At 40.9% G+C, this 16,369-nt stretch overlaps 1 protein-coding gene and 1 pseudogene across 2 annotated transcripts in view; one reads left to right on the top strand and one right to left on the bottom strand.

Moving 5' to 3' along the window:
• The window catches only part of YLPM1 (YLP motif containing 1), an 80,347-nt gene that overhangs the window by 27,921 nt on the left and 36,057 nt on the right, over positions 1-16,369 (top strand). For both annotated transcript variants that reach the window (XR_006818659.1, XM_046008038.1), the window contains exons 5-6: positions 1,019-3,139; positions 5,766-5,886. Coding sequence is in view for 1 of the 2 variants with exons in the window: in XM_046008038.1 (XP_045863994.1) it covers positions 1,019-3,139; positions 5,766-5,886 (2,242 nt within the window). In the remaining variant the exon portion in view is untranslated. The remainder of the gene's footprint in view (positions 1-1,018; positions 3,140-5,765; positions 5,887-16,369) is intronic.
• LOC123944803 lies at positions 14,401-15,242 on the bottom strand (annotated as a pseudogene).

Here is a 16,369-nt window from a genome sequence, read left to right as displayed (position 1 = left end):
ACCTACTCTGGCTCCTCTTTGCTGCTGCCATGCTGAACTGTTTGCAGACATGCCATGCTGCTGTGTGTTTCTCTGCCTTTCCTCACAGTGCTTCGTTAACCTTCGATGCCCTCGCCACCCATTTCGCTTATTTCCAATACACTCTGTTAGCCTGGCCTCAGAGAATTTGTCTTTCAAGACTTAATGTCAGCATCATCTATTGTATAAAGCCTTTATTGCACAGCAGCGCGTACCCCCTTAGTCTGGTAGAAATGACCATCCCCTCCTCTGTTGCCTTTGTTAAATGCAGATAGACTTATGTCATTGTACCTCTGGGCACTTATTTACACTTAGATTCTCTTTCTCTTCTATTGTAAACCCTTTGAAGGCAACAGATGACGTTTTATTTGTATATCCCTTGGATGTACTATAGTGCTTGGCAGGGGATGTGCACTAAAAATTTACAGAATGAGCGAGTAGGTCCATAGCAGATTTTTAGGGCCCTGTCCAAACTTTAAAATGTCAGGGTGCACTCCTAAGATATAGCTGGCTACTGTCTTTTTGAATTTTTGTCAGTTAGTCCAGATGATATTAGTTCCAACAATATTTATAGTCATCCCTTAATATACTAGTAATTGTTTCCTATTTAGTTTTTGGCTGTATTTTAATTCTGAAAGTATGCTCAGAATTAGCTGTGGCATTTTTTTCCCATTAAAAATGAGTGGACTTTTCCGTCTACTAAGTCACAATGTTTATATTTGCTTTTTAACAATTTAGTGTATCAGTGACTTGCTGCAGGAGATGTTTTGAAGTGAATTATAATAATATTGACGTGATTTCTAAAGCCTGTCCTAAAACCTTCTGAGCACTGCCACTTTAGCATACTGATTCTAGGTAGATGCCTCAGGATTTATATGATGACTGAAAGAGTCATTTTTGTAAACAGATTCTAAGGCACGATTGCCTTAAATATTCTTACATGGAGAATATTTTTTTTCTGCTTTACTGTCTTGAGTAATATCTTTTGTTTTACTTGTAGATTTGATGGTCCTCGAAGATTTGAGGATTTAGGGTCAAGGTGTGAAGGACCGAGACCCAAAGGGCCTCGTTTTGAAGGAAATCGCCCCGATGGGCCAAGACCCAGATATGAAGGTCACCCACCAGAGGGCACTAAAAGCAAATGGGGAATGATTCCCCGGGGGCCAGCATCTCAGTTTTATATTACCCCCAATACGTCCCTCAGTCCTCGACAAAGTGGACCACAGTGGAAAGGCCCCAAGCCAGCTTTTGGACAGCAACATCAGCAGCAACCTAAGTCACAAGCAGAACCTCTTTCAGGAAACAAAGAACAATTAGCAGACACCAATAGTAACCAGCAGAAGAATTTTAAAATGCAGTCAGCTACATTTTCCATTGCTGCAGATGTAAAGGACACCAAGGCGGCTCAGTCAAATGAGAATCTAAGCGACTCTCAACAAGAGCCACCTAAAAGCGAAGTCTCGGAAGGGCCCATAGAGCCTTCTGATTGGGACCAGAATTCTCAAAGTATGGAGACTCAAATGGACAAAGCCCAAGCTGTTACTCAGCCTGTATCCCTTGCAAATAAACCTCTACCTTCTCAATCTGCTTTTCCCTCAAAACCAGGGGGGATGGAGGGAGGAGCAGCAGTGACAACGTCATCGTCATTAACTGCAGATAATGATTTTAAACCTTTGGGTATCGGTCTGCCCCATTCAGAAAACAGCCAAGAGAAGGGGCTGCCTCGGCCAGATAACAGAGATAATAGGTTAGAAGGCAATCGAGGCAGCAGCTCATCTTACAGAGGTCCTGGGCAAAACAGGATGGAAGACACACGGGAAAAAGGACTAGTAAATAGAGGTCGAGGCCAGGCACTCAGCCGTGGCCCAGGGTTGGTCAAGCAAGAAGACTTTCGTGATAAGATGATGGGTAGAAGAGAAGACAGTCGAGAGAAGATGAATAGAGGAGAAGGCAGCCGAGACAGAGGGTTGATGAGGCCAGGAGGCAGTCGGGAGAAAGTGCCGGGTGGTCTGCAAGGCAGCCAGGACAGGGGTAGAGCTGGCAGCCGAGAAAGGGGACTACCTCGAAGGGCTGGCAGTCAAGAGAGAGGACCACCTCGAAGGGCTGGAAGTAGAGAGAGAGTACCACCACGAAGAGCCGGGAGTAGGGAGAGGGGACCGCCTCGAGGGCCTGGCAGTAGGGAAAGGGGACTGGGAAGACCAGATTTTGGTCGTGACAGAGGTCCATTTAGACCAGAACCAGGAGATGGTGGGGAAAAAATGTATCCATATCACCGAGATGAGCCTCCTAGGGCTCCATGGAACCATGGAGAAGAGAGAGGGCACGAAGAGTTCCCATTAGATGGTAGAAATGCTCCAATGGAACGAGAAAGACTTGATGATTGGGATAGAGAAAGATACTGGAGAGAATGTGAACGTGACTATCAAGAAGAAACACTAGATCCATATAACAGAGAGGACAGGTTCTCAGCACCACCATCTCGGTCTCATGATGGAGATAGACGAGGCCCTTGGTGGGATGATTGGGAGAGAGATCAGGATATGGATGAGGACTACAACAGGGAAATGGACAGGGACTTGGACAGGGATGTGGATCGGATTGGAAGACCCATGGATATGTATGATAGAAATTTGGATAATGAGTGGGACAGAGATTATGGGAGACCACTGGATGAACAAGAAACACAGTTTCGTGAACGGGATATTCCATCTCTTCCACCTTTACCACCCCTCCCACCTCTTCCACCTTTGGATAGATATCGGGATGATAGATGGAGAGAAGAAAGAAATCGAGACCATGGGTATGATCGAGATTTTCGTGATAGGGGTGAGTTGAGGATCCGAGAGTATCCAGAAAGAGGAGATACATGGCGGGAAAAGAGAGATTATATCCCTGACAGAATGGACTGGGAAAGAGAACGGTTGTCAGACAGATGGTACCCATCTGATGTGGATAGACATTCCCCCATGGCGGAACATATGCCCTCCTCACATCATTCTTCTGAAATGATGGGGTCGGATACAAACTTAGACTCTGACCAAGGCCTTGGAGGGGTAATGGTTCTCAGTCAGAGGCAGCACGAAATCATTTTGAAAGCTGCACAAGAACTGAAAATGCTTCGGTAAGTTGACTACTTAAGATCATTTCTTTTAGTCAAAACCACATGCAGACTGCTCTTTTAAAGTGATGTGATTGATATATTTGAATGGAATTATTTTGCTTCGAGTTCTTACCTTGTAATTTAAATTTGTAACCTGGCCGTTCAGTGCTGTTTTAGGGTTAGGATATGTATTTAGGAACTGTGTTAATTGTAAGCTTATGTCCCGAAATGTGAAAATTTGGTAGCCACTCTTGGCTTTTATAGATGTGTTGTGGACATACCGTATACTTGTGCATGTTTCAAGTGTCAAACTTCAACTTTCCAGTGCTCTGGACTTCACAGAGCTCATATGTAACACCTTCCCCCCACCCCTCCCAGGAGGCATTTTGTTCTTTGGTATGAGATCTCATAGACTTCATATTCGCTAATCTTCGATAAAACTTTGGAAAGTGCTGTAAGGTTTTTCTCTGCTGAAGCCAAGAATGGTTTACCTGAAAGTGTCCTCAGATTTGTCTAACCCATTGATACTTCTTTCTGGGGTGTTTTATCTTTCCTTATAACTAGAAGCAGATATCTCTACTTGAGGATGTTACTTGTTTCTGCATAATCAAATATTTTCTTTGTGAAGTGGAGACTAGAACTTGGATTTCTTGATTTACAATCACCTATGTATAGGGATCTACATAATGCTTCCCAGGTAGTTGCAATAAAAATAAATAAAATAAAAAAAGCTAACATTGCATGCTTACTCTGTGCCTGGAACTGTATTGAATACTTTGTATATATTCATTTAATCCTTAAACCAACTGTATCCTGAGAGGAGAATTTAGGAGTCATTGATAGATTGTAAGCCTTTGAGTAATTTCTTAGGAATTAACAGTGTTTTAAGAAAATAAAGTAATGGTTAGGTTTTGATATATTCCAGTGTATTATGTTTCCTTCATTTTTCAATTCTTGTCTACATTTGTGGATTATACAATTGAAACTGTAACTGCAGATTTATGACTAGAAAAGTGTATTGAGGAAAAGTACCTATAGGTCCAGATGAAAGATCTGGTACCTTGGGCAGCACAGGAGATTTCTGTCTATAGAAGATACGCTCTGAGAGATTGGAGGCTTCCAGATTACTCATGAAGAAGGTGTGAAAACATGCTAGAGAACATTTAGTTGCTACAGTGTTCAGTTTTAAGTTATAGACACCTTTAATTTAACCCCCACTGTGTGCGGGGCACTGTGCTAATAACTTAGTATATATTATCTCAGTCCTCCTGTCTCAAATCCTTTTATCTCAAAGGCCTGCAAAGATAAGTAGATGCATGGGCATCCATATCCTCGCTTCACAGATGACACTAAAGCTCAGAGAGGTTAAGTCCACTTGGCTCATCAGTGGCAAACCCAGAATTTGAATGCAGTCTGTCCAGCTCTAAAATCCGTTTTGTTTATGGAGAACACCAAGCTGATTGGTGTTAGCAAGCTGCCAAGGTTTCTTTCCTTTTCTTTTAAAAATTTCCTTGTCGTCCATTATTGCTTTATGTGGAAATGATGGATAAAAGGTGCTTCTTCTTCACCATCTTTTTTAATAAAGCTCTTTCTAGGCAACATAAACATAATTCAAATATATGAAGGTGATGGGTAAGAATTGTCATAGTTGAATACATTGTAAGCTATGTTGTATTGGTGTACAGTCATAATATGATTTATATGAGGCAGAAAATAAACTATGTTGACCCTTATTTTGTGTCTATTTGAGTCACTACACCCAATGTAGGGAAAAAATTATAAAAGGTCTGAAGAGGTTATAGTAGATGTTACACCTGATTAAAGTAGGCATTTTAAGGAAGAGTTTAAAAAAAAAAAAAATTTGACCAGAGATTTGAAGAAAAGCATAAAGAGTTACAAAATTACTCTTTAGGAATATGAATTGTCGTTTTTAAGGGTATAGACTGACATTTGTTCTCACTGTACACAGCAGGGCCGTAACTAAAATACCCACAAGAACCACACAGGTAACTAAAATGAGTAAAAGTGGGCCAGTATAATTACTTATGGGGTGTGGTGAGAAATGTGGAAACTGCTTCATGTAAAGTGGACAGCCCACTACTCCAGTCCGTTCGTTGTTGACATGAGGGAACGTAGGCCCATTGTTACCAAATCCCTTTAAAATGTGAATTTATATGTGAATTTTTATGTGAAATATTTTGCTTTGTAAATAATGGTAGCTAATTCAGATTTTAAAAACTGATGTGAAAGCCAATTTAAAACAAAAAAATTTCTAGGCCATATTTGGCCACCATTTTGCAACTTCTGGTCTAGAGTCTTGAACAAAAAATATAGCGAGAGAACTTTTTGTTCAGTGAAAGAAACACATAACAAGTAGATAATATTTTAGAATAGACTCATGAGGCAGATTGTAGAGTCTGCCCTTGAAGATCCTGAATACTTTGTAGTCATTTATAGGTTGTAGATGACAGGTCAGTTAGCTGTATAAAGGCAAGAGAGTGTTACCCTGTAGGTGCTCTGTGGGCACTGTAGAGGGTTTTAGAGCAAGGTTTTTAGGTCTCTTTTTTGTTCTGTGATAACAATTGTAGTCACTTAGGAATGGAGTAAACATGCCTTAATGGACCATGGCAATTTTATTTGTTCACAGGGAACAGAAAGAACAGCTTCAGAAGATGAAGGACTTTGGGTCGGAGCCACAGATGCCTGACCATCTGCCGCCCCAGGACGCTAGGTTGCAGAACGCGTCTTCAAGGCCTGGAATGTACCCGGTATGGGAAAATATGTGCTCAGGAAATGAAGGTGTACCTGCTTTGTTTGTTTGTATGTTGTTTGGTTGGTTTTTTTTTTCTGTTGTAGTGAGTATAAAATTTCCTCTAGAAAAAATGTAAATTTGGGGAAAGTAAAAAGCTAATGGTAATTGACCTTTGAAAATCTTTTGTGTGGTCGGAAGTGTGACAAGTGCATTTTTCCCTAGGTTTTGATAAGTACACCAAGCATGCCTGAGCTACATGGCTTCATGATCACAAAACTGTAGAATTTTCCTAATAATCTCTTTTGTTCAAAAAGTCCTGTTTTTCATCTGGGCAGTTGCAGGGGCTCCCCATGAACCTTGTTCCTGTGAGCCTCCTGGTCTCCCCACCTCCTTGGGCTACTGGTTCCTCAGCTATGGAAGGGATCAAACATCATGCCCCAGTTCAGGCGGTAAAGTTCTGCTAAAGACTTGTTTGATCAAGTTCTCCCTTTGTTTTCCATTCATTTTTGTTGTTTGTTGTTTTTACCTTTTCACCAGTGATGGGCTTTAAAAAATGTTGTCATGCAAATAACTTTATAACAATACAATGAGAGAAAAAAGCTCAAACCATTTCATGAGCTTAACTCTTCATTTTTCAGTGTTCCCTTTCATCCCCGTCTCCCTGTCTAACAGATAAAACGCAAAAACAATGAATACTGTTACGCTGAAAAAATAAATAAAATGGGAAAAAAACAAAACAAAAAAAAAAACGCATACATAGTTGTTAACACCAACGACCACCATGATTTCACCTCTCTGTATCTGCTGTCCCGACCCCTGTGTGCATCGGTCAGCTTCCAGACCTGTGTCCTGTCACTCAGCATATTCAAATTGGAACTCATTATCATTCTCCACTAAACTTGTTCTTTCTCCTCACCATCACCCAGTCACCCAATCTGGAAACCTGAAAGGCAGCCTTAATTCTTTCCTTTGTCCTGCCCTTCCATCTTCAATCATTCTGTTGACCAATTTTACTACCTTTTTAATATTATTCAAATACATTGTCCTGCACTTCCCCACAACCTCAGTCCTAGCCTTCCTCAGCTCTTGGCTGGATTATTTCAGAAACATCCTTGTTCATCTCCCCATCTCATTCCCCTCTGATCCATTCTCCATTCTGCTGCTAGAGTAATTATTTTACTGTATTTTTGAATCAAATTTTGAAGTATAGTTTACATGTCATAAGTCATTTTAAGCCTACGTGGGCTTGAGTTTTGACAAATACCAAGAAGAACAAAATTTCTGTTACCCCCCCAAAGTTCTCTAGTGCCATTCTGTACCCCTCGGCTTCACTTCAGATAGCACTGATAGGACTTCTAGCCAGATGGACATGCAAAAACATAAACCTCACTATGTTGTGTGCGCCCTATTCCCCCATGGCTTTCAGGATAAAATCTAGAGTCCTTTGCATGACATTTTATGTTCTTCCTGAACTGGCCTGACCTCTGCTTACCATTACTCACCATTACCATCACTCCCCTACACTCTGCTTTTCTTCCACATGGAGCTTCTTACAACTCTGCAAGTGTGCCAGGCTCTTACCTCTCCATCCCTTTGCACATGCGTGTTGTTCTCTAAAGCCAGAGTTTCTTTTCTTTCTCTTCTTATCCCCTTCTCCACCTCATTCATTCTTGCTCATTTTTTAGAGCTCAGCTCTGTGTCTTCTCTTCCAGTTGTGTAGATGGTTGCCTTCACATGTACCCCTGTAACATTTTGTACAAGCCTCTGTCATAGCCATTATCCTATTGTAGTTTGTTACCTTGCTAGTCTTTCCTGGGTGGCTCACTTGGTTAAGCATCTGCTTCGGCTCAGGTTGTGATCTCAGGGTCCTGGGATTGAGCCCCACGTTGGGCTCCCTGCTCAGAGGGGAGTCTGCTTCTCCCTCTGCCCCTCCCCCTGCTTGTTTGTACACTTTCTCTCTCTCAAATAAAATCTTAAAAAATAATGATAAGAATAATCTTAAATTCCCAAAGTGGGATACTTCAGTTACAGAATAAGGATTTTTTTTTTAAATTTTATTTATTTGACAGAGAGAAATCACAACTAGGCAGAGAGGCAGGCAGAGAGAAAAGAGGAAGCAGGCTCCCCGCGGAGCAGAGAGCCCGATGCGGGGCTCAATCCCAGGACTCTGGGATCATGACCTGAGCCGAAGGCAGAGGCTTTAACTCACTGAGCCACCCAGGCGCCCCAGAATAAGGACATTTTTAATGATTCCTGGAGTAAAGCCAATGGCTCTTGAAAATAGTTGTATAACATGTATACTAGAGCCTTGCAAGTGTCAGCTACTTAATATTTTTGGTAGGTTTAATAGTTTTTTTCTTTTTTTTAATTAATTAATTTATTTTTTCAGCGTAATAGTATTCATTGTTTTTGCACAACACCCAGTGCTCCATGCAATACGTGCCCTCCCTATTACCCACCACCTGGTTCCCCCAACCTCCCACCCCCGCCTCTTCAAAACCCTCAGGTTGTTTTTCAGAGTCCATAGTCTCTTCTCCTCTCCATCTCCCCATGTCCTCCATGTCATTTGTTATGCTCCACAAATAAGTGAAACCATATGATACTTGACTCTCTCTGCTGGACTTATTTCACTCAGCATAATCACTTCCAGTCCCGTCCATGTTGCTACAAAAGTTGGGTATTCATCCTTTCTTTCTTTTTTTTCTTTTTTATAAACATATAATGTATTTTTATCCCCAGGGGTACAGGTCTGTGAATCACCAGGTTTACACACTTCACAGCACTCATGATAGCACATACCCTCCCCAATGTCCATAACCCCTCCCCCTCTCCCAACCCCACCTCCCCCCAGCAACCCCCAGTTTGTTTTGTGAGATTAAGAGTCATTTATGGTTTGTCTCCCTCCCAATCCCATCTTGTTTCATTTATTCTTCTCCTATCCCCCTAACACCCCATGTTGCATCTCCACGTCCTCATATCAGGGAGATCATATGATAGTTGTCTTTCTCCGATTGACTTATTTCACTAAGCATGATACCCTCTAGTTCCATCCACGTCATCGCAAATGGCAAGATTTCATTTCTTTTGATGGCTGCATAGTATTCCATTGTGTATATATACCACATCTTCTTTATCCATTCATCTGTTGATGGACATCTAGGTTCTTTCCATAGTTTGGCTATTGTAGACATTGCTGCTATAAACATTCGGGTACACGTGCCCCTTCGGATCACTACGTTTGCATCTTTAGGGTAAATACCCAGTAGTGCGATTGCTGGGTCATAGGGTAGTTCTATTTTCAACATTTTGAGGAACCTCCATGCTGTTTTCCAGAGTGGTTGCACCAGCTTGCATTCCCACCAACAGTGTAGGAGGGTTCCCCTTTCTCCGCATCCTCGCCAGCATCTGTCATTTCCTGACTTGTTAATTTTAGCCATTCTGACTGGTGTGAGGTGATATCTCATTGTGGTTTTGATCTGTATTTCCCTGATGCCGAGTGATGTGGAGCACTTTTTCATGTGTCTGTTGGCCATCTGGATGTCTTCTTTGCAGAATTGTCTGTTCATGTCCTCTGCCCATTTCTTGATTGGATTGTTTGTTCTTTGGGTGTTGAGTTTGCTAAGTTCTTTATAGATTTTGGATACTAGCCCTTTATCTGATATGTCGTTTGCAAATATCTTCTCCCATTCTGTCAGTTGTCTTTTGGTTTTGTTAACTGTTTCCTTTGCTGTGCAAAAGCTTTTGATCTTGATGAAATCGCAATAGTTCATTTTTGCCCTTGCTTCCTTTGCCTTTGCCGATGTTCCTAGGAAGATGTTGCTGTGGCTGAGGTCGAAGAGGTTGCTGCCTGTGTTCTCCTCAAGGATTTTGATGGATTCCTTTCTCACATTGAGGTCCTTGATCCATTTTGAGTCTATTTTCGTGTGTGGTGTAAGGAAGTGGTCCAATTTCATTTTTCTGCATGTGGCTGTCCAATTTTCCCAGCACCATTTATTGAAGAGCCTGTCTTTTTTCCATTGGACATTCTTTCCTGCTTTGTCGAAGATTAGTTGACCATAGAGTTGAGGGTCTATTTCCGGGCTCTCTATTCTGTTCCATTGATCTATGTGTCTGTTTTTGTGCCAGTACCATGCTGTCTTGATGATGACAGCTTTGTAATAGAGCTTGAAGTCCGGAATTGTGATGCCACCAACTTTGGCTTTCTTTTTCAATATTCCTTTGGCTATTCGAGGTCTTTTCTGGTTCCATATAAATTTTAGGATTATTTGTTCCATTTCTTTGAAAAAAATGGATGGTATTTTGATAGGGATTGCATTAAATGTGTAGATTGCTTTAGGTAGCATAGACATTTTCACAATATTTATTCTTCCAATCCAGGAGCATGGAACATTTTTCCATTTCTTTGTGTCTTCCTCAATTTCTTTCATGAGTACTTTATAGTTTTCTGCATACAGATTCTTAGCCTCTTTGGTTAGGTTTATTCCTAGGTATCTTATAGTTTTGGGTGCAATTGTAAATGGGATTGACTCCTTAATTTCTTTTTCTTCTGTCTTGTTGTTGGTGTACAGAAATGCAACTGATTTCTGTGCATTGATTTTATATCCTGACACTTTACTGAATTCCTGTACAAGTCCTAGCAGTTTTGGAGTGGAGTCTTTTGGGTTTTCCACATATAGTATCATATCATCTGCGAAGAGTGATAGTTTGACTTCTTCTTTGCCGATTTGGATGCCTTTAATTTCTTTTTGTTGTCTGATTGCTGAGGCTAGGACTTCTAGTACTATGTTGAATAGCAGTGGTGATAATGGACATCCCTGCCGTGTTCCTGACCTTAACGGAAAAGCTTTCAGTTTTTCTCCATTGAGAATGATATTTGCGGTGGGTTTTTCATACATGGCTTTGATAATATTGAGGTATGTGCCCTCTAACCCTACACTTTGAAGAGTTTTGATCAGGAAGGGATGCTGTACTTTGTCAAATGCTTTTTCAGCATTCCTTTTAATGTACTGTTGAATCCTATTGGCTAGTTTTTTGGTGAGAATTTTTGCATCTGTGTTCATCAAGGATATTGGTCTGTAGTTCTCTTTTTTGGTGGGATCCTTGTCTGGTTTTGGGATCAAGGTGATGCTGGCCTCATAAAATGAGTTTGGAAGTTTTCCTTCCATTTCTATTTTTTGGAACAGTTTCAGGAGAATAGGAATTAGTTCTTCTTTAAATGTTTGATAGAATTCCCCTGGGAAGCCGTCTGGCCCTGGGCTTTTGTTTGTTTGGAGATTTTTGATGAGTGTTTCAATCTCCTTACTGATTATGGGCCTGTTCAGGTTTTCTATTTCTTCCTGGTTCAGTTGTGGTAGTTTATATGTCTCTAGGAATGCATCCATTTCTTCCAGATTGTCAGATTTGTTGGCATAGAGTTGCTCATAGTATGTTCTTATATTTGTCTGTATTTCTTTGGTGTTAGTTGTGATCTCTCCTTTTTCATTCATGATTTTATTGATTTGGGTCCTTTCTCTTTTCTTTTTGATAAGTCTGGCCAGGGGTTTATCAATCTTACTGATTCTTTCAAAGAACCAGCTCCTAGTTTCATAGATTTAATAGTTTTAATAAGATATTTTAATATGCATTTTTGAGGGGCACCTGGGTGGCTCAGTGGGTTAAGCCGCTGCCTTCGGCTCAGGTCATGATCTCAGGGTCCTGGGATCGAGTCCCGCATCGGGCTCTCTGCTCGGTGGAGAGCCCGCTTCCCTTCCTCTCTCTCTGCCTGCCTCTCTTGTGATTTCTCTCTGTCAAATAAATAAAATCTTAAAAAAAACAAAAACAACAAAAAAAAACCAAATTGTACTTTAAAAAAAATATATGCATTTTTGATAATTAGTGAATGTGGGTTTTTTTCCATATTATTGTTCTTCTTGTAAAAATTCTGTTTTGTTCTTTATGCATTTATCTCTTTGACTCTTGAGGTTTTTCTTAGCAATTTATTTTATTATTAGTGTAGTTATTCTTTCTTATGTAAATACTGTAGGGATGTTTTGGTTTTTGTTTTTTCCAAATGTGTATATTGCTTTCACTGTGTAGTGTGAAGAAAACACTTTCTATTTTATTTATAGATATGGTCCCAAGAGTTCTTAAGATATTTGAAACAGGCCTGGATAGCTCCAGACACAATAGTTTTTGTCTTATATTGGCATTTTCTTCAAGTTTAAAATGCCATAATTGAATGTTTACTCTTAGGTAGTAACCCTTTTCTTTAACTGTAGCATATAGTGATCTCTAGTTAAACAACATTTCTTGTGTATTGGCCAAATACATTTGTTACTCAAAAAGTTTGTTTTTGAAGTACAACCCATCCATGAGTAAATATGTAAGTAATAGGGGCACCTGGGTGGCTCAGTGGGTTAAGCCTCTGCCTTCAGCCCAGGTCATGATCTCAGGGTCCTGGGATCGAGTCCCGCATCGGGCTCTCTCCTCTGCAGGGAGCCTGCTTCCCCCCTCTCTCTGCCTGTCTCTCTGCCTACTTGTGATCTCTGTCTGTCAAATAAATAAATAAAATCTTTTAAAAAAAAATATGTAAGTGGGGCGCCTGGGTGGCTCAGTGGGTTAAGCCACTGCCTTCGGCTCGGGTCATGGTCTCAGGGTCCTGGGATCGAGCCCCACATCGGGCTCTCTGCTCTGCGGGGAGCCTGCTTCCCCCTCTCTCTCTGCCTGCTGCTCTACTTGTTACCTCTCTCTCTCTCTGTGTCAAATAAATAAATAAAATATTTAAAAAAAATATGTAAGTAATATATATTGTTGGCTGGTCTCTATAAGGTCTAAAATAGCTGTCCGTGAAGAACAAACAAACAAGAAACAATGAACTAAGAGAAAAGTGTAGTGAGCATTTGAATCAAGCTTGTGAAGATTAAAATAAAATTTGACAACTGGGGTTCAATATTGAGTAGATAGGACCTGTCAAGAGGTTCCACTGTCTCTTTAATACACATTTCTGTTGACATTTGGTGATTGCTTTGGGAAAACCATTGTAAACATTGCACGCTACAGTGGCACTCCCTCTTGGGGAGGTTACCAAATGTCCCACTCAGTTTCTTTGTTTTATTGTTTCCTGGTGTTGATGTTGTATGTTGGTACCAATCTTGCCACAAACTACTCTTGTCAACCAGACAACTGAATAGAAATGAGGAGGCTAGCTAGAGTTTATTTCTGTCACTGGAAATTCACTCTTTTTGTAGCAAGAGGTCACCAGAGTGAGAAAGATAAGTTTATAGCAGAGGTTTTTAACCAAGGGGTCAACGTCAGAATTATTCATGGAGGTTTTGTTTTTAACTAATGCTAGGCTTTCCCCCTGCAGAAATTCAGTAAGTGTGGGGTGGGCCTGGGACATTTATTTTTAAATGGCTAACTCCCTAACTTTTCAGGAAGGAGAAAAAGAGAGTGGTACCTCGGGGGTAGGGGATGATAGTGTTGAGGACAAGATTTTTTTGTTTGTTTGTTTTTTAATTATGTTCAGTTAGCTACTGTATGGTATATAATTAGTTCTTGATGCAGTGTTCAGCGATTCATTAGTTAATGCCCAGTGCTTTTGAAGTGGGTATTTTATTTTATTTTTTTAAAGATTTATTTTTTTATTTATTTGACAGAGATCTCAAGTAGGCAGAGAGGCAGGCAGAGAGAGAGAGAGAGGAGGAAGCAGGCTCCCGGCAGAGCAGAGAGCCCAATGTGGGGCTTGATCCCAGGACCCTGAGATCATGACCTGAGCAGAAGGCAGAGGCTTTAACCCACTGAGTCACCCAGGCACCCCTGAAGTGGGTATTTTATTTATTTATACTTAAACCTATAAACCAACCAGCCAACTGGTGTTATTATCATAATACATTAAAATACAAAACATCTTTCCACAAATACTATAATAATGAACAAATTAGGAGTTATAGTAAAACAACACAAGGGGCAGAGGAAATCCATGAAGCACATTATAACTTAATGCTTCTCTGTGACAACTGAGGTTATTAACAACTAAAGCCTCACAATGTCAGAAAATACAACTAATCCTTCATCACACACCTTTGTATTTTTTAAAAAATTTTTATTTATTTATTTGGCAGAGATCACAAGTAGGCAGAGAGGCAGGCAGAGAGAAAGGAGGAGGCAGTCTCCCTGCTGAGCAGAGAGCCTGATGCAGGGCTTGATCCCAAGACCCTGGGATTGCGACCCAAGCCGAAGGCAGAGGCTTTTACCCACTGAGCCACCCAGGCATCCCACACCTTTGTGTTTTTACTTCCAATTCTTGAGATTAGATTCTAGAGCCTTAAGATATCCAAATTATCACTGCATCTAGTTATCTGTAGCCAGAAGCATGCTATGTTGTCCATAGCAGCCAATGCTACTGAAACCTCTTTGATTAGACTCCATTTGTACCCCCTCAGTTGACACAGTCAGCATAGTGAGAAACAGAATATCAAAGCAGAGATACAGGACCCTAAAAGACAAATCCTAGGAGATGTGTCCAAATTGAGATTGAATAATATACCCATCGTCACTCATCTTCAGGCTGTATGTTCAGAGTCATTTGGGAATAAATCCATTCTTTGCTGGGTGCTAAGGTACTTAGCAGTTTGCTGTATTATTCTATGGCTTCCCCAGCCGTTTCTAAGATAGACTCCACATCACTGACCAGAGTTGACTAGAACTGGATCTGGGCTGTAGGGTTTCTTCTCCACAGTTGTGGAGCTGGTTGTTCCAGGAATTGTTGTTCCAGGCTTGGGGACACCAGGTCTGACTGTTGCAGGAATGGTTTCTCCCTGTGGAAAGGTTCTGGAAGTGTTCATCAGTTATCCCTGGTGACAGGAAGAGAAGCCTGGGTGTTCTGTAGTTGTTGATCTGTCCTGAGTCACGCCGTTGCTATTTGGCCAGTTGTGTTTCTGGCACCTCTTAAATTTCATTCTCTGGTTCTGGAACCACGTCTTAACATGCTTGTAGTTAATGTTTGGAATTGGGAAGTTCTTGGACCTGCTGGGAGACTGAGGTATTTCTGTCTCTGAAATTCGTCATTGAGTATATGTAGTTGGGTCTGAGAGAACAGGGTTTTGATCTTCTGTTTCTTGCCCAAGGCCATGTCTTCCTTCTTCGCTGTTCTCTCCTCTATAGAAGTGGGTAGTAGTTTTACTCTGGGACTGGTGGAAGAATCGGGCTGTCCTGAATAAACAGATCCATGGAGGGAGGAAGAGGAGAGATGGTCTCCATGTGGGATGTCTCAACAAATGACATTTGCAAGGATGCATGATTTTCTTCAGGCCTGTAAATCTCAGGCATTGGAGAAGAGTCCCTAGAATTGGGTGCTTTGGGGCAAGGCGGACATTGGGGCTGAGCTGGATCCATGCTCCTGTTACTGAGTTGAGGGTAGAGGAAAGAAAAAACTAAGAGTGAGATTGTTTGTTTTAAGATTTTATTTATTTTATTATTAGAAAGAGAGTGAGAGAGCAGGCAGAGGGAGAGGGAGAGAATCTCGGTCTCTGCTTACTCCAGAGCTTGCTGTGGGACTTGATGCCACAACCCAAGATTACTGTGTGAGCCGAAATCAAGAGGGTTCGCCCAACTGACTGAGCCACCTCGGCACCCAAAGAGTGAGATTGTAAGGCCCTGGGCTTGTGTATCTAGGTGGAGAGCTTAGAGAAGTAGGAAGATCTCCAGATGTAAGAATATCAGATGGGATGAGTTGGTCACAACTGCAATAGCAAGAGCCAAGCAGCCCAGTCTAGCAAAAGGTCAAAGACCATTGTTTTTCCTTTTCCTAAATAACCTAATTGAGGTATGATTTACATAACAAAGAATCTACCCATTTTCAGTGTGTGACTCAGTGATTTTTAATAAATGTTACCAAGCTGTGTAATCATCATCATAACCCGGTTTTAGAACATGTTCATTACCCCAATAAGATTCCTTTTTGCCAGTTTGCAGTTAATCCTCATTCCTGCCCCAGGTTCCAGGCAACAATTAATCTACTTTTTGACTCTCTAGATTTGTCTTTCTGGACATGTCATTTAAATGGAATTCATACAATATGTGGTCTTTCATGTCTCTTAAGTAGCTTCATGTTTTCAAAGTTCATCCATGTTGTAGCGTGAATCGTCACTTCATTTCTTTTTATTGCCAAGAATATTCTGTTGTATGGATATACCATGTTTTTGTTTATCCATTCACCAGCTGATAGACCTTTGGGTTACTGAATAATGCTGCTATGAATACTTGTGCAAGTCCCTGAGTGGATATGTTTCTCTTAGATAGACACCTGGGAATGGAATCACTGAGTGTATGGTAAATTTATGTTTAACCTTTTGAGCAACTATTGAGCCATTTACCAGAATGGTTGCACCATTTTACATTCCCATTGGCAATCTAAGAGGGTTCTTGTTTCTCTGCATTCGTGGCATCATTTGCTATTGTCTGTTTCATTAACTACAGCCATTCTACTGGGTATGAGAGGGTCTCATTATGGTTTAATTTGT

The sequence above is a fragment of the Meles meles genome, chromosome 6 (genome assembly GCF_922984935.1).
Source record: "Meles meles chromosome 6, mMelMel3.1 paternal haplotype, whole genome shotgun sequence".
In the NCBI taxonomy this organism is placed as follows: Eukaryota; Metazoa; Chordata; class Mammalia; order Carnivora; family Mustelidae; genus Meles; species Meles meles.
Note: the sequence above shows the minus strand (reverse complement) of the source record. Positions and strands in the feature narration are given on the sequence as shown.